This window comes from Talpa europaea (assembly GCF_964194135.1).
Source record: "Talpa europaea genome assembly, chromosome: 15".
Classification (NCBI taxonomy): domain Eukaryota; kingdom Metazoa; phylum Chordata; class Mammalia; order Eulipotyphla; family Talpidae; genus Talpa; species Talpa europaea.
The window spans coordinates 40,598,182-40,617,095 of NC_140083.1; the positions used below are offsets into that span (position 1 = coordinate 40,598,182).

Here is an 18,914-nt window from a genome sequence, read left to right on the forward strand (position 1 = left end):
GTGGTCAGTGAGTTAAAAAGAAATTTGTGTGCTGCATAGCCCAGCGAGCTCGGCTGCCCCCAACACGTAATTAGCTTTTGGCATGATTCCATGGGGCTTCTTGCTGAAACGTGCATGAATTTTCCAATGCTGTCTTGGTGTCTGAAATAGTATTTAACCCTCTCAGCAGCAACATCCATCTGAATCCCCGTGTCCAAGAGAGCAGGTGATGGGTCTCAGTTTCTGGAGAGAGAGAGAGAGAGAGAGAGAGAGAGAGAGAGAGAGAGAGTAAAAGCGGCTTCGTTAATCATCTTCACCTCCCTGTGCTAAGCCTGGCTGGGTTACTTTCTCTTAAAGTCACACAAGTTTCTCTTAAAGTCACACAAGCACTTAAAAACCAGAAGTAACTACACTGACTTTGCTTTTTGTCCGGAAGACATCTCAAGAGTAGAAAGTATGCAACCAATTTGCAGGGCGAGGCCTAAAAGTGAACTTAAGCAGAAAACAAAAACTTCTGCATAGTGTTTGCAGGTATTCCCAGGCCAAGCTGGGCCTCCCTGGTGGCCTAGGAGTTAAATCTCAGGCTGTTACCGTTATGGCCTGAGTTTGATCCTTGGCCAGGGAACTGACCCACATGGCACAGCAGACCTCTCCTGTCTCACCCGCTGCTCCCCTCAGCAGTGTATTTCAGTCAATCTGCCCATTCTGCTCCCCACTCTGTCTCAGTGAATCCTGCCACCCCCCGCACCTCTGGCCTGGACCCCAGTTCTGCTATGAAAAAAAAATTATCCCAGGTCAAGCTCTAGCTCACCATGTGATTGAAAAGAATTGCTCTTTCGAATCTGTGGACTTGGGCCAGGAGTTTAAAAATAATGATTTTTATTAGGGAAAAGAGCCAACACCTATGAAAGCAAAGACAGAGACACAGAGCGCCCCCATGCATTACCCAGTCCAGCATTCATAAGTGGGGTCAGTGTGTCTCACTCACCCCATCTCCCCGGCCCACTGTAGCATATGGAGCACATCCTAGGCCTTGACGCATTTCAGCGTGTGTTTCAAAGGGAAGAAGACCCATGAAAAATACACCCAGACCCTTGATCTCACTGTGGCCGGCACGCTGATTCCTGCGGTGACACTGACTCCGGTGCCTCATCTGTTGGTGTACACTCGCAAGAAGGACAGGGTCAGATTCAGGGTCATGGTTTTTTAGAACAAGATGACATCACAGGTGAGGAGTGCTGACCTCAGGTGGACACCTGGCGGCCAGCCCCCCTTTTCTGTGTTGCTATAATTAATGAGGAAGGTCTGGGCAGCAGACTTGGCCTGATCTATCCATTGCCATTTTTTGCTGTTATTTCCATGTTTTCTAGAATGACTTTTCTAATTTTAACAGCCATTTCTAATCATTGTCTTTATTACTTGCGAAGGAGAGATGCTGTTCTAAAAATGATTTTTAAGAGCTGGTATGAAACTGAGTGTGATAGCCGCTTGATTTTCCCGCTAAGTGTCATGCTCGGCCTAGAAGGCACGTCACACTCTTAGCCCGGTCAGCTCGGGAGCTCTGTGGTGATAGCCCTTGGGGTCATTCCAATCCTCTCCTCCTGAAAAGTTTCACAGGCCCAAGACTAAAGAGATAAGGCTTTTTATTTTGATTTGTTTTTATTTAGGCTCCATGTCACCCCAACAGGTGTTGCGCTCAGTGCATGGTAATCAATAAAATGGTGATTTTGTTAGAGGTAGCAGGAGAGAGGAAGGTGCTGGAAGTCCCACTGAAGTCTCCCCAGGCCTTCCACCCATTTCTCTGTGGAGCAGCGGGGTGGCAGCAGTGAGTGACTGTACCTGGCCTCACTGGTCATGACTGCTCCCTTGGAAGGCCTGGGAAGAGCACTCAGAACCAGTAGCCACTGACCAGTGACTCAGTGCTTCATGTTGGAAGCAGTGTAGAAACCATCAGACATCATCCCTGTGGCCCTAAGACTCCAGCCAAGGGAGGACTGTCCTGCACACACCGTACCTGCTGCCCAGCCCTCCCGGCTGCTCCCACTTGGCCTCTCGCCTCTCTTCCTGGATTACACACTCCCTGAGGGTTTACTCCCACACAGAGCGTCAAAGATAAGCACCACTGGACGTTAAAGCCGTGAAAACAGTCTGAAATGCAATCAAATTTAAGTTTAATGATGAAGATTTTAAATACTCCTGGCAGGAGAGGAAAGAACTATGTGCCTTCTGTTTAGTGCAGAGGGGACGGGCATGGTGAGATGAAAAAGATGGGGCACAAACTGGGCCCGGGGATGAGTGGGTAGGAATGGCAGAGGCTGGCTGGCTGGTCTGGAAGTGAGGATTCCTTCCTTCCACAGAGATGGGGGAGCCTGGCCCTGACCTTCCTGAGGATTCCCTGGGAAGAAGCCCTATTGCTTGGGACATAACTTCCCACCAGTCAGCCTCCAACGTGACTGTGCTAAGGCAGCAGGTCGGGGGCCTGTTCCAGGTATTTTAGAATAGGCAGAGAAGCTCCTGACGGCCTTTCTCAGGAGGGTGTTACATGGGGGCTCTGGAGTCCTCCTCAGGGCCCCCCGGCCTCCCATTCCTAGAAGCTGGGCTGGGACTTAGCTGGCTCCCAGCCCAGAGGTGTCCTCAAGCCCGGAGTCCTGTGCTTCTCAAAGGTCTAGACTGACTTAGTGAACTTGTGTAGACAGAGCAAATTAAAATCGCTTGTTCTTCTCCCCCAGAAGGAACAGGTTAATCAGCAGGCCGTACTCCCCTCCCTGGTGCTCCCACTGAGCCTCATTCCCCAGCCCCATCTCCATTCCCATTTCCCGTCTGACCACCTGAGCTCTGTCCCTGGTGTTTGTGAGTGGGGACAGCTGTGCGGGCCCCCTGAAAGCACCCCCAACCCTGTGTGAATGAAACTATCTTCACACTGTGGACACTGTAACCTTTGGGAGTAATTTACCATGAAGCACTTAGTCATAAAAGTGGTTAAATGTACCCCTGGACACTGCAGGACTCTGGGCCCTTGGAAAGGGCAAGCAAGCTGTCACCTGCCCAGCATGGCATTTCTGCCCTCTGGTTTACTACACCGGCTATTTATCACAGCTTGTCGCATCTTTATTCGCACAGTGGTGAAAACCGTCTTGTTCCCCACGGAATGGCTGGCCTCTGGCCCGTGACCCAGACATGCCAGCCTGTGGAGGCTGAGGGAGGACCTGAGTGAGGGGTGTCCTGCGGGGCCCATCTGTGCCCATGAGGGACGGTGGCGGGAGATGTGTCTGCAACAGCGGTGTGTGAGTGGCCAAGGCTCATGGGGTCTCCTCTCTCCCCAGATTCCTCACCTACTCCTACCTCCTGGCTTTCAATGTGTGGCTGCTGCTGGCGCCCATCACCCTGTGCTATGACTGGCAGGTGGGCAGCATCCCGCTGGTGGAGACCATTTGGGATGTGCGCAACCTGGCCACCGTGCTGCTGGCCCTGGCCATGGCCTCGCTGGGCCTTCACTGCCTGGCAGCCTTCAAGGTAAGCTGCTGACAAAAGAGCTTGGGGAGTGGCTCTGTACTCAGAGACACCCCTATCCCCAGGGGTCTGGGTGCAGAGCACATCTGCTATGTGTTTCTTGGTGGGGGGGGTCACAGACCATGGCACCCCAGTCACCTGGTCTCCCTCACTGTTTCTACCTGCCCTGTGGAAACGGGATATGAGGTTCAATGTTTACAAACAAGACTTTTCTCCCCCTGCTGTAGTTGGCTAATTTTTGGAGTAATTTGTTTGATTTTGTATAATGATAAATGAGATAACACTAAGATATTCAAAAGTGCTTAAAGTTTGTATAAGATTTTTTTTCACTAATGACTGCCTGCCTGTTGTGTGGGTTGGTGTTTTTTGTTGTTGTTGATTTTTTTTTTTAGTATGTAAAAATTTCTCTCCATGTAGATGCATCTGTGCTTGCTTTTTGATGTGCTATTTTTCATTGAGGTCATGTTGGTTTACAACACTGTATGTGATTTGGGATACACGTTCACACCCCTTCAGATTATGGGTGGTTATGTGGTGGTTATGAGGTAACTGGGTGATTCTCCAATAAAAAAAACAAAGAAGAAGATATATAGCTGGAAAAAATTACATATCATGCAACCATTTCAGAAATGATCAAAGACAATAAAGAGCTTGAAACTGCCTGCTTTGGGAAAACTGCTACCACAATGAAGAAGATGGTTCTTGAAGGGCTTCCCACAAACCCCCTATCCCCCAGATGTGGTGTTGAAAACCCACAGGGGTACTGCCTGGTGACTGATTTGGTTTGGGACAGTAGCAAAGCAGGTGGACTTAAAGGAATGTTTGGAAGGGCCAAGCTAATGCTCTCTCCTGCATCCAGCACTGACTGCTAGCGCTGTGTGCACCTGGGACTTCCCGGGAACTCAAGCAAAACTGAAAGCCCAAGAGACATATTTGCTGCAAATGTGAATGAATCCTTTAACGCTTGCCCAGGTTCGGTGGCAGAGGGAGGGAACTTTGCTGGCGTGAGTTGTCCGTGGTTGACCTCTGTTCCCAACATTCAGTGTATGGATCCAAGAGATTCCCTGAGATCCAGACCAAACTCTGAGTTAGACTTCAACTCCTTGCAGAGAGAAACAGGTTTTTTCCACTAGAGTCCAGACAGGTTCATCATTCTTTTTTTTTAAGATTTATTTATTTATGCATACAAGAGCTGGGGTACAGGCCCGAGATGTGGGGGGGGGGTGAGAGGATTCACCAGAGACAGAGTGTGGAACAGAACAGGCAGACTGACTGAAGCACACTGCTGAGGGGAGCAGCGGATGAGACAGGGGAAGTCTGCTTCGCCATGTGGATAGCTCCCTGGCCGGGCCCGGGGATCAAGACTGCGGATTGCTTCATAGTGCGGTGCTTACCCCTTGTGCCACCAGGGAGGCCCAGGTTCATCATTCTTTATTAAGAAGAGAGAAGCAGCACATCTTAGAAGTACAAAATAAAGTACAGTTGCTACAATGTATAACATAGAATGCATAGTTTTAATTAGATTATCAGGCATATAAAGAAACGGGTGTGTAATCCAAACTCAGGGAAAAAATAGTCACTAGAAAATGGAATAGAATTGAGATTTCAGAACTAAACCCAGACTTACACGATTGATTATTTTTTTTTAAAGATTTATTTATTTATTTGTTTGTTTATACAAGAACCGGGATACAGGCTAGATGCGCGGGAAGGTGAGAGGATTCACCAGAGGCAGAGCAGGGAACAGAACAGGCAGAGTGATGAAATACACTGCTGAGGGGAGCAGAGGGTGAGACAGGAAAGGTCTGCCACGCCATGTGGAACCCTCTCCGGCTGGCCGGGATCGAACCAGCACTGCAGAGGCTGTGGACAGCTTCACAGCGCAGCGCTCAACCACCTGCGCCACCAGGGGAGGCCTACGATCAATTAATATTTGACAGAGTTCCCCAGGTAGTTCAGTGGGGAATGAATAATCTTTTATATAGAAGGCATTGGAATCATGGGAGTATCTGTAGGGAAAAAATACACACTCATACTGTACACTTAGAAATTAATTCTAGGTGGATCATGATCCTAAATAAAAAATTAAAGTAACACCAAAAATTCTACAAGAAATCAGGAGAAAATCTTTGTGAACTTTGGTTTCTTAGGTAGGACACATAAAATAAAAATTTTCAAAGATAAAGTTGATAAATTGGATATCATCAGGTTTTAAATTTTAATCATCAAAGATAATGTTAGCTAAATCAAAAGGCAAGTAACAGAAAAAGTAATTGCAAAGGAATATATATGAAGGACTTGTATCTGGGATATTTCAAAAGCTGTTAACACTCAATAAGACAAATAACTCATTAAAAATGAGCAAGAGATTCAAATAGACAATTCAGAAAATAATCTACAAAGATTTTGAGACATGCTACAATTTGTCTCAAACATATCTCAAACTTTATTAGTCTACAAAGATTAATAAAAAAAGATGCTCAGATCATTAGTCATTAGGAAAATTCAAATTAATGCCACAGTTGCTACTTGCCTACTAGACTGAGTATAATTAAAAAGATTCACAAAAATAAAGAAGATTCACGACACTCAGTATTGATCGAAATGGGGGGCAACTGGAATCCTCATACATTGCTGGCGGGAATAAATGTCTCAGCCATGTTGGAAAAATTCAACAGCTTCTTCAAAAGTTAAACACAAAAATAAGCAATTCTGTGCCTTGATATAGACAGACCTCAGAGATAGAAAGAGATTGGTTCCAGACCACCACAATAGAGCTAGTGTTGTAGTAAAGCACGACTCAGGGATTTGGGGGTTTCTGTATATATAAAAGTTAGGTTTACATTCTACTGTTGTCTGTAAAGTGTGCATAATATCTAAAAAACAATGTACATACCTTAAATTAAATGTGAACAGAAAATGAAGCCTTTGGAAAAATGGCTTCAGTAGACTTGAGGGATGACGGGTTGCTACCAACCTTCAATTTGTAAGAAATGCAGCATTTGTAAAGCACCCTAAAACCAGGCATGCCTGTATCTACTGTAGACAGATAGAAACTTGTGTCACAAAAGTTTTTTTTTTTTAAGATTAATTTATTTATACAAGAACTGGGGTACAGGCCAGAAGTGCGGGAGGGTGAGAGGATCCACCAGAGACAGAGCGGGGAACAGAACAGGCAGATTGACTGAAATACACTGCTGAGGGGAGCAGTGGGTGAGTCAGGAGAGGTCTGCGGCGCCATGTGGGTTGCTCCCTGACTGGGCAGGAATTGAACCGACACTGCAGAGGCTGTGGACAGCTCCATAGCACTGCGCTCAACCTGATGCACCACTGGGGAGGCCCCATACAAAAGTTTTGTCTGTGAACATTCATCGAAGCTTTACTTGTGGTAACTGAAAGATGTAAACAGCATAATGAACTCAGCTTGCAAATGGATAACTTTAATGAGTTATCCAGAAATTTACTTATTCAATTAATTAATTTATTTTTAATTGGGGGTGTTATCACTGTAGTGCACCGACCACCATAGTCCATCGTGCTTCCTTCCCTTTTTGTTCTTACCTCTCCCCTCTTCATCCCCACCTTGGTGCTTCAGATTTCCAGGGTTAGTTTTTAAGCTTGTCTTTATCTGACTCTTATTTTAGTTACTTATATTCCTCATATTAATGACACCATCTGGTCACATTCTCCTTCTGGATTATTTCATTGAGCATTATCCCGTCCAGCTCCATCCATGTTGTTGTGAATGGCATGAGTTTATCTTTTTTGATCACTGAGTAGCATTCCATGTGTGTATCTATCATATCTTCTTGATCCACTCATCTGTTTGGGGGAACTTAGGTTGTTTTCATAAGTTAGCTATAGTAAATAGTGCTGCAATAAACATGGAAGTGCAAGTTTCCTTTCAAATTAGTGTTTCTGAATTTTGGGGGTAGATGTGGGAGTGGCATTACTGGGTCAAATGGCAGATCCATGTTTAATGTTTTGAGACACATCCACACAGCTTGCCATAAGGGCTGAACCAGTCTGCATTCCCCCCAGCAGTGTAGGAGGGGGTCCCTTTTGTCCACATCCTTACCAGCATTTGTTGTTTCTGGTCTTTTCAATATAGGCCAAACTTGGGATATTAACATTATTGTAAATCACTCATTTAAGTTGTAGCATGTCTCAATTCTTCATTCTTTTTCATGACTGAATAATATTCTATCGGTATATATGCCACAATTTGTTTTTTTGCCCATCTGTTGATGAACATTTAGGTCATTTCCACTTCTTGATTATCATGAGTTTTGCTCCTGTACACTTCAGTGTGCAAGTTTTTGTATCTGTGTAAACCTTGGAGTGCAATTCCTGAGTCATATGGTAATTGTGTGCTTAGGTTTTTGAGGAACTGTTTTCCCCAATCCCACCAGGAATGTATAAGTGTTTGTATTTCTCTGCATCTCTGCCACACTCATTATTTTTCATTATTTTGTGTAGCACCACTCTGGTAGGTATGGAGAGCTATCTCAGTGCAGGGGCAAACACCTTTTTAAAAAGTAATTCTCTCAGTTTTTCTGTAAGTCAATTGTATATAATAGCAATGATATGTATAACTATACCCAGAAACACTCCAACATGTCAAGGCCTTATAGGAGCTTGTGTTCACCTTTCTCCTTCCTAGGTCTCTAACCACTCTGATTTAATGCAGACCCCTCCACTTCTTACCTCCCTCACACTTTTTACATTTTCTTCCCTATACTTAATTTTTGTAATGTCTGTTTCCACCAGGAGCTTGCCTCAGCAATATCTATTACCTAATTTTTTTTGTGTCCGGAGCCGCCTGGAGCATGCGCCCTGTTGCGCAACACACGTGCTATTAATTAGTTTTCGCTTTACCGTTTTGCCTGCTGAGAAACCACAGGTGTTTCCTATTAATCAAATGAGACTGGGAGGTACGATGGGAGGAGCTACCAGGATATAAGAAGAGAACCACGAGAAGGTCAGGAGGTTATTGCGAGAGAGGTTATTGCGAGAGGAACAGAGAGAAGGTCAGGGAAGGTAGAAAGACAGGGAAAAGTAAAAGAAAGGAAAAGGAAAAATAAAGAAGTAAACGCTAGCGTCAAGTTGTCTCAAGCCCCTCATTTCAATCCTCAGCCCTTCTCTTTTTGTGCCTACGAATCCCGCGGGTCGGGACAGTTTGCATTGAGTATCTATTACATAAATGAATAATGTCATTAAAAAATGGTGACTTCGTTCAATTAGATTTTGCTATGCTGAGAACCCTCCTCCCCTTTTTTAAGTAGCCTCTCTACATTCTAGAAAAGGACCCCATTTAATAGCAGTATAAAATGCTTGGGGGTCAGTGTGAGTTGGTCGTATTAGAACCTGCCCTTGGCCCATGAATCCGCATGGCTGCTCTGCAGTAACAGGTCTGTAGGCATAGATGTGAGGGAGCTCTGGTTTGGGGGATTCCGTGAGGGTTTCCTTCTGTCTGTCCCTCTAACTGAGGGCAGTGCCGGGCCCCATGGCCTGTCACCTTGGTCAGGGGTGTTCCATGTGGTAGACTGCACAAGGCAGCAGACCCCACACAGCCAGGCCTCGGCCTCCCGGAGCATTTTGGATACCGAATGTATTGAGTGAACGGAACTTCCCCTTTGGAAGGCTGTTAATCCTCTTCTTCTATGGAATTTCTTTCACGATCACTTTAATGCACCAAGCATTCTGCCTCGTTGATCTAAGCTCCACTCTTCTTGATGGCTTTCTTCTTGACAGTCCTTTGCAAACAGTAACTAAAGCCCCCAGTGGTTCTTGAAAACCACTTGGACTTTGCACATTCCCATCTACAGAGTTTGGAGACAGAGGTTTGGCGACTGGTGTACACTTCTATGACCTGGTGCTCTGTTCTCTGTCTGCTGGAACTTTGGAATCTGCTGAAATTGGGTCTTCACAACAGTCTCCTGCTCCTCAGTCACCTCTTCAAGTGGAGAGAACCCTGGTTTTCTTGTGTGATGATTAATGATGATTAGTTATTAGAGACGTGAGCTGAAGGACTCTGATGCCAAACAGTAGGATTTAGTTTGTATAAAATAGAGGTCCTGGTTGATGGACATTCTTCTGTGAAAAACAGCCCTGGAGGAAACATTCACAATAATATTAGCAACATAAACACAGCTATGCCTGCCTTGAACGCTTCCCAATGCCCGTCCATCAGTGTTGGATTGAAATAATTGCATTGCCCCTAATTGTGGCCTTGAATATTGAGGTCGTGAGGCCATATCATGCATTATCAGGAAAAAGCTCTTGGATGAACGAGCATAGACATTGAGTCATAGTCCAAGGAGTCATAGAAAATGTTTTATTTTCGCTTTTGGTTGATTTGCACTTAAACAAAAGCCACCATGGCTTATATTCAGGGTGAATATTTCTCTTCTGCCTCACCGCATCTTCCCCTTCCATGCTTGGTATTGTTGAGTGCCTGCAAGTGCTGGATTAGGGCTTACCTGCCTGGAGCTTAAACACTCAAGACATCTGCTTTATAGGCCACATGTTGATGAAGGCCGCGAGGAAGTCTGAAGAGTCATTAAAGAGGCGAAGGGGTGAGGGGTCTGTTTAGGGAGAGCTGTCCTACAGGAGGGGCACACATTCAAAGACCTGGAGCAGGAAAGGGCTGGCGTGCTTCCGTGACAACAGGAGGCTGACAGGCTGGAGATGTGTGTGGATTTTAAAGCCACAGAAAGTGATGTCCAGGAGGCGATGGGGCGTGCATGCGTATGTGTGGGTGTGAGCAGGGGGCGCCTCTGTCCCAGGACTCGACCTGCCTTTCCCTTGCTGCCGCTGCCACTCTCACTGGCTCCAGCTCTGTCAACAGCTGGATGGGTTTGTCTGATTTCCTTCCTAATGGATCCAAGCCTTGTGGGGAGAAGGCAGGAGGATGGATTCAGACCCCCTAACGACCACAGTTGCTCCCGCATGTGTTTGCGGAACGTGAGAGGAACAGACTGAAGTAAAGAGCAGCCCAAGGGTCCCCAGAGGGCCTTTACAGATCTCCTTTGGTCTGTATTTACCAGCCTGGTGGGACTTGATCTTTGGGTAATATCCACGCTTAAATTCTCTGCTTCTCTAACTTACTAGAAACCTTATTTTGTCTTTATGTCTTGTCATCAGCCAGGGCATCGGAGGGGAACCATCCTCCCTATCACAGTTGAAGTCTCACTTATTTAACTTTTTATTAATATTTTAATACTTGACTTCACAGAGCTACTAATGAGCACATGTAATTAACACACCTAATATATAAAACAGCAGCTATGTTTCCCAATCCCTGCTCCCCACCCTGTTGGCCTCTTTTGAAATTGGTTCTTGTACATATTTTATTGTTGTTGTTGCTATCAAAAAAGCCAAAAAAAAAAAAAAAAAAAAAAAGATCCCCTTGCACAAGTCAGGCAGAGATCCTTCCAGCAGGCTGCCTCCCCCGGGCCATGTCCCTTAGCCCCTGGCGGAACTGAGTGGAAGGACCAAGGGTTAGAATCTAAGGGTTTCCTTGGTCCAGAAGTAGCAGCAGGATGAATTTAAAGGTGTTTCTACTTGTCCTATTTTGACAGTGTAAGAAATTTTAGGCCTCCAGGCAGAGTTGGTGACTTACCACAGAAGAGTTCTTTTGGCATCTTTGAGAATCTAAATGTAATTTGCCTTCTTCTGGGTCTCTCCTTCATTTCCTCCTCCGTTTCACACCCTTTCTCTACTCAGGATACATTTGAGCTCATATTCCCTAATGTCGAGAACAATCTAGAAATTCACTGCTGGAAGCAATTCTTTTTTTAACTATGAATTTGCAAGTGAACTGATTGGCTCTCCCATTTCCTGACAAGGATAACCTCCCGGCTGGATTGTGTGCACGGGAGATAGAAAGCGTGTCAGCCCTGAGGCTGCTTATTTTGCTTTCTCCGTGAGTGGGCCTGTTGGCAAACCAGAGAGCTGTGGGCTGCAGATGCGCTCGGGCCTCTCTCTGGCTCTCACAAACCGCACGTCAGACTGTTGGCTGCAGTAAATGGTGAACTCTCGGGAACAGAGCCAGGCCAATCTGGGCTGCTAGGAGGAGTTAACACTATCATCCTGCTCTTCATAGTTTCTTGTGACCTCCCAAGACCTCTGCATGGTAGAGGAAATGCCACTCATTTGTATTTCAGAGGGGCTTATTTCCGCTTGATGATTTATTACAGTCTCACAGGGTGTCAAGAGATTTTAAGGTGTTTATATACCTTTCCTAATTTTGTGGCATAGTTATAAAATCTGAGGGAAAAGTGGGGGTGGGTGGGTGTCGAGACCCAACTTCCCTAATAATAACTTCTATCTTGAGTTCTTCTGAGAGTGGACACTTGGGCATGGAGTGCCCCACTTTGTCCCCATCTCACCTGTTCGTTCACTATCTTCCACATCATGGAAACCAACACAAATCTTTGGCTTGGTCTCTGGTTGCTGTAAAAGAAGCCATGTTCTCGGTCTGCCCGGGGATCAGTGTGCCAGGCCGTCAGTGGAGATGACCCTGGTGGCATGGGGAGGAGGCCAGTTCATCTCCTCCTGAGGGGCTGATCCATGCATCCGAGGCCTCTCCCTTCTGCCTGGCCTTGCTCCTGGTCAGTCCTCATGCTGTGCTGCACACAGCCCCATGGACATACAATACCTGGCACTCAGACGTCTCCCCGTTCCAACACCACACACCTCAACAAGGAGATGAGGTTAGGATGAGAGTAACTGTTGGAAGGTGATTGCATATCAACATTCTTCCTTCTTTCCGGGAGGGTTTTCAGTGGCTTATAGGAATAATTAAAAACCTAGTGGAGTCTGCCGGGACATGCGAGCTCCTCTGGGGCAAGAGACACCTGGTAGTTGGCTGAGGTACTCTGGCCTGGTTCTCAGGGCTGCTCCCTTCTCTCACCGCACACAGTAGCTGATGCCTGGGCCAGAGCCACAGGCCCCCATGGTCGAGAACTCTTGAACCTGCTTTCAGAGTCAGAAAATCATTCCGCATGTAGCCCAGCCATGTGACAGGCTAACGCATTATTGTGGCAGGTAGGTCTTTCTGGAATCACTCAAATTCCAGAATAGCCATCATGAAAGTTGGTAAAATCAGCACCATGTTTTATTACACCAAATGGTAAAATAAAACTGCGCTCAGGGAGGGAAGACTGCACCAGTGGTGCTGAGTTTTCCTTCTGACCTCCTTGTTCTCATGCGGTGCCCACTCCCTGCAGGCACCACGCTCTCCTTCCCTTCTCTGTCCTCAACTCACAAACCCCCTCACACTGTCACAGGTCCAACTTTCTAGCCCATGCGCAGCTCACTGGCTTGGTCCTGCTTTGGGGTGACTGGGGTCACAGTGGCCTCTGTGTCCCAGTGTCACAGGAACAGCCATTGTCCAGGGTCTTCTCTGTCTCTGGCCCAGCAGGCCCAGCCTCTTCCTGCTGCTCCCCCTGGCTTCCCACCTGTCACCTGCTCTCCCTGGGTGATAACAGTCCTGCTCCCAGCTAAGATTTCTGTTTATATCTTTTTTTCTGATGAGAGCTGGAAAATGGGCTCAACGCATCGTCAGATGTGGTGTTGAAAAGCAGACAAGTGCAATTTACACCTTGTTTAAGAATGGAACATATGCAAAGCCCCACTGCTCTGCTCTTACATGCTCCTGCATCCTTGCTTCACTGTATGTGATTCAAGTTGTTGCTTAGCTCATTAGTTCTCTCTAGCTCATTTGGGGGGGCCACTTTAAATTCATGAGCACAGCCTGGGGATAGGCACAGAGTGTGTTGAGGATCCCTGCCCTGAGGCCCACATCTCCCTACTGGGAGGGGGACCACTGAATGGGGGAGTCATGGGTTCTGACCTGAATCTGAGGCCAGTTCTGCCCTGGGCTGCTGTGCGCCTGCCTGGCCCAGCCTCCCTCATGCACATGTCAGCCTGTGAGGCTGAACCAGAACAACAGACACCCACATGGTGGCCCCGAAGAGAACCCTGAGGGGACCAGTGTCCTTGCTATCGTGGGTCTGCACCCTTCCCCACCATCAAGACAGTGTCATGGCTAAACCCGGGAGCACTGTAGGGCTATTTTGCATGAATAACCAAACTTAAAAAAATATCCAATAGCTTGCTTTTTAATATTCTCCATATTTCAGTTTATGACCCTGATTGACACAATCAAAAATATTTGTGATGCTACTGATGTCCGTCCTGCCCCATCCCAGCCTCCCCAAGATGCTGAAGCTTATTTGGGGATTTGGTAGGTCCAAGTGTAACTAACTGTAGGGTAGAATCCCAACATGGAACTATTCTGTGGAATTAAAAAAAAAAAAATGAGTCTTGATTAAGAGAAAGAAAATAATGGCAAATACTCCCAACTTATTTACAAATGAGTACTGGCATCATCACCTCAACCTCTTAATTGTAGATATATTACAGATGTCTTTAAAGGTAATTGAAAATTCAGCAGACATAGGCGGGTCTAAGAAAGGATCCTTTTCTCTTTTTGTGGTTGTTTTTTTTGTGTGTGTGTAGAAGAACTGGGGTGCAGGTGAGAGGTGTGGGAGGGTGCAAGCGTTAAGAGGATTCACCAGAGACAGAGTGGGGAGTAGAGCAGACCGATTGACTGAAATCCACTGCTGAGGGGGAGCAGCAGACGAGACAGGAGAGGTCTGCTGCTCCATGTGGGTCAGCTCCCTGGCCGGGGATTCACCTCAGGCCAGACAGTGATAGTGCTGATGTTACAGGGTAGGGAGGGGGCACCCCAGACCCTGCAAATCTGCCTGCTCTAAATAGGTTCTGCCATCCACTGCATCAACACAAAACATATGAGACTTTAATAGAAAGGAACTTTAATACAATTAGTAAACAATTCAGAAAAGACAAAGAATATAGTTTCTAAATCTAGCACACAAAGTTACCCATCCCCTCGTGGGTAAAAGTCCACCCTAATGGAATTGGCCCATTGCAAGGCCTGAAAGCCTGCCACAAGTCTAAAGCACCTTCCAGTGGGGACCCACAGAAAAGGATCAGAAACAACCAGACAAGTCTGGGAGGAAAAGAGCAAAATCACAATCAAGATCAAAGCTGCCATTGTCACCTCCCCATGGGTCTCTCACCCACGTTTTTTTCAACCAGTCCAGAACCAAAAGGCAAGTGCAGTTTCTTCACATGTCTCTCTGCTCCATGTGCCTCCTCCAGGTCTCCTGGCTCTCCATCCTGCTTTCTTCCTTCTCCCGTCCCTTCTCCAACTTCTTCTCTTTAGCTCCACCATCCTTTGGGTGGGGCAGGGAACCTGGAACTTCCCCTTTTCCTGGGGACCACCCTGTTACACTGAGACCTAACCCCTAGACCACCAGGGAGATCCCTTTGGATTCTAATGGATCTCTCCATTATTCTTAATAGTGGGGATTGGAACAAAATAATCTAGAAATGCAACTTCTTATTCTGTGGCTTTGTGACATCAGAGGCCCCTGAGCAGTCACCCCAAGATGCCCCCTTTGTTGGTGGCTGATGCTTCTGGGGCTGGGCTTACACCTCACACACACACCCTCCCTCGCCTTCCAGGGGGTGTCTGGTGCAATGGACTCACCGAGCACTGCATGGCTCCTCACCTGGTCCTGGCAGGAGGGTTTTCCTCATCATTAAATAATTTCTTTTATGCTTTGCCCTCCCTGGGCATTTACATTTTCACCAGTCACTCCCTTTAATAAGAAAATGACTTAGCCATCTCTGATGTTTATACCTTAACTGGAAGACTTACTGGATTTATTGATGGAAGAATTTGATAGTTTTGTCATGGAGGAAAGGCCTTTGCAGTATCAGTCAGTAACTGCTCTCTCTCTTTTTCTCAATCACTGTGCTTTAGGTGCTGGGCGAGATTTTATGCTCTGTGGTACTGGGCTTTACTCAAAATAATCACCACTCTTTGAATGAGAATATGAAACCCTAACACTGTTTCTCTTAATTCGATGATTCATAGGCTCCCACACATTTTGCCACGTGTCTGATTATTTCCAGACTCTTAAAAAGATCAGAGGACGCTTGTCAGCCCCTGGATCTTTCTGCCTTTCCTCTTTCCATTCCCTCTTGTTCTAAGAGAGCCACGCAACATGCAGCTACGACTCCCAGACATAAAAGCATCTGGAACATGTCAGAAATTCCCCTGGAAATTGTCTGTTGTGATGGAAAATATGGAGCAGACTGAGCGACTGCAAGATTCTTAGGTGGTTTGCTGTAAATATGATGCAGCAAGGCCCTAGCAGGTGGTGATTGTGATAACTACAGCCTGGGGGATGCCTGACCTCCATAAAAATTTCCTGACATTCTTTAGTCTTACATAGGCTTTGCCTCAAGATGCTACGAAGAGTATTAAAAAGAAAGCAAGTTTGTCATATGAGCTCTTAGGCTTATAGCTACATTACTGTGGTCAGAACGCTGATGGCAGGCAAGGCCTTCAAGCACAAGTGTATTAGAATAGATCAAATGACATCACCTGGGTGGGGAGGGGCGTTCAGGAAGGGAGGTGCTGTATATAGACTTTACATGTCCAAGACACCAGGCCTTATTTATTATTTTTAAAATTTATTTTTGCATGGAAGAACTGGGGTGCAGGCCAGAGGTTGGGGTGGGAGGAGGATCCACCAGAGACAGAGTGGGGAACAGAACAGGCGGATTCACTGAAATCCATTGCTGAGGGGAGCAGTGGGTGAAACAGAAGAGGTCTACTGCGCCATGTGGGTCAGCTCTCTGTTTGGGGGATCAAACTCAGGTTGCAGTGGTGATGGCTGAAACTTAACCCCTAGGGCACCAGGGAGGCCCAAGGCACATTGCTTTTAAAGAGTTCAAACTGTCTCCTCACCAAGTCCTCCTAAGGCCTCTTGCAGGCCTGTGAGTTTCCAAACAGGGCACCTGGTAACAGACCTTCACCCCTTCCTTGAACTTGGTGGCCATTGTCAGGGTTTTGGTAAGGCCACATGACTGTGATGCGGGGTAGGAAGCCAGGGCTGGGTGTGCGAGGATGGGTGTGCCAGGACGGTGGGGATGTGAGCACCGAAGGCCACTCTGGGCAGTGGGGGGATGTTTTCTCACCTGCCATATTTGTATCTTCACAAACGATCACCACCACCCACTGCGGCCCTCTGAAGTCCTCTTGTTCTCATCCCTTTAGCAATAGACCCTCATAAATGAACTTGAGGAAACTTGTTTGTTTCCAATTCCCCCCTCTGCTTCAGCAGCAAGTGAGAAGTAAGACATGGAGCAGAGGCCCAGGACCACAACCGTCCGGAGTGGAGGCTGCCGTCAGAAATGGGGTGGGGGACACTTCTGCGGTGACCAAGCCCCTGAGGCTCACGCTGGGGCAGTGCTCCCTGCATGGCCACACATAACGAGGGAATAGCTCACTCTTCGCTCCACGGAGGGCGGCCTCTCCCGAGGAGGCTCTCCTTGTAGTGGGAGAAAGTTGGAGATTGTCTTCTGCTCATGTAGAGGAGCTGGGGACAGAGTGATGGGCCTTATCTGGGTGGGGGTCAGTCCTTCCCTCAGAATCTCATTCCTCCTGGGCCTAAGCTCTGTGGATGGCCTGAGGTGGGACAGAGCCCCTGGGATGTGACTGCGCCAGTGCATGAGTGTCCCTGATAAATGGTTGCAATCTCGGCAGAATTGCACCTAAAAAGTGCTCTCATTTTTTGTGTTCAGCCACTGGATGTGCAGAAGGACCCGGCAACTTGCACAGACCAAGGTGGCTCAGCGGTTTGTGACCCGGGACGCCAGCATTTGGTATAAAGAGTGGCTGGTGGGGAAGAGCATTTACTTTTAACAGCTGCCCTGGGGAACCTTGAAAGTTCCCGCCATTCCAGCGCACCACAGCCCCTTGTGGTTTGGGTGGCTTGGGCCCCGGGACCTTCCCTCTCTGCCTGTGGTAGCTGTCAGCCCTCTGAATGCACAGTTACAGGGGGGGCAAGAGCAGAATGTGACCATGTCAGTTAATAGGAAAAGAGCTTTTAAACGACTAGTGATAAGACCAGAGGCCCTTGGGCTTTTATCACCTTCTGTTTAGGAGCAGCATGGGAGGGGGTCTCGCACTAGCAGGGTGACCTGTTTTGATTGCAGAAGGCTTTTGGATTTGGGTTGATAACTTTGACAGGTAACAGAAATCACCTTTTTTTCCCCTTTAGCTTGTAAGAGAGAAGTTTTCTCAGTTTCTTACTCTCACATATTATAACTGTGAATTAAGCCCAACATTTGTCTTTTTTTTTTTTTCCCCCCTTTGGCATAGAAGAACTGGAGTGTAGACCAGAGGCGTGGGGGGGTGAGAGAATTCCCCAGAGACAGAATGGGGAGCAGAACAGGCAGATCCACTGAAATACACTGCTGAGGGGAGCAGAGGCCGAGACAGGAGAGATCTGCTGCGCCATGTGGGTAGCTCCCTGGCCAGGGAGAAAATGAAGAAGAGGTTAAATGTGAGATTCAGCAGGAACTCACTTGTCCTTTGTTCTTATGTTTCAGAGACTGGAGCACAGGGAGGTGCTCGTGGGCCTGCTGTTCCTAGTTCTGCCCTTCCTGCCTGCCAGCAACCTCTTCTTCAGGGTGGGCTTCGTGGTGGCTGAGAGAGTCCTGTACATGCCTAGGTAACTGCCACTCCTGGTCTTGGAGACCCCATGCCCAGCTGCGGGACAGTCCCCGGTGGGTCGGACGGGGTGGCCACTTACTGAGCTGTAGAAGCAGCCAGAACAGGTGGGGCAAGGGCTGGTTTGCAGGTGTTTACCCCGCATCCCTCCAGTGATAGTGTGGTACCAGCCCCAGCGAGTCCAGGAGGCAGCAGTGGCACCCAGCACCTGTGTGTCTCAGTGTGTTTTGTTCCACATGATGACAGTGACATGCAAGAACTGCAGGAAAGTACTACGTTTAGTAGTACTGTAACTGACTTGCAGCTTCCTTCTCTCTGTGCGTCCCTCTCTTTCTCCATTAACATAAAATTGGAACAATCTCAAAATTAGTCCTTAATGGAAAAAAGGGCTAAACACGGTCCAGGGCATTTAGGTATGTGACGACATCATGCAACTGAGCTCTGAGTGTTGGCCTGAGTGGAAGAGCATCTATCCTCGTCCTCATTCACCTGTCGGCACTGAGAGGTCACACCTCTCAGCTGCCCAGAAATGGTTCTGCCGCTTGTCCTTTGTGTGACCTTAAGTGAGACTCATGACACTTAAGACGACATGAAAGTTTTCTCATTTTTTTTAAGGATTTTTATTTATTTACACAAGAACCAGGATACAGGCCAGATTCGTGGGAGGGTGAGAGGATTCACCAGAAACAGAGCAGGAGCAGAACAGGCAGTCAGACAAAATACACTGCTGAGGGGAACAGTGGGTGAGACAGGAGAGATCTGCCACACCATGTGGAACCCTCACCGGCCGGCCGGGATCGAACCG

The 18,914-nt window shown here is 47.3% G+C and overlaps 1 protein-coding gene across 3 annotated transcripts in view; it reads left to right on the forward strand.

Annotated features, from left to right (window-relative positions):
* The window catches only part of TMTC1 (transmembrane O-mannosyltransferase targeting cadherins 1), a gene marked incomplete at its 3' end in the record, with an annotated part of 173,124 nt that overhangs the window by 93,682 nt on the left and 60,528 nt on the right, over positions 1 to 18,914 (forward strand). For all 3 annotated transcript variants that reach the window (XM_084255808.1, XM_084255809.1, XM_084255810.1), the window contains 2 exons: positions 3,303 to 3,492; positions 17,989 to 18,110. In XM_084255808.1, the coding sequence (XP_084111934.1) occupies positions 3,303 to 3,492; positions 17,989 to 18,110 (312 nt within the window). The remainder of the gene's footprint in view (positions 1 to 3,302; positions 3,493 to 17,988; positions 18,111 to 18,914) is intronic.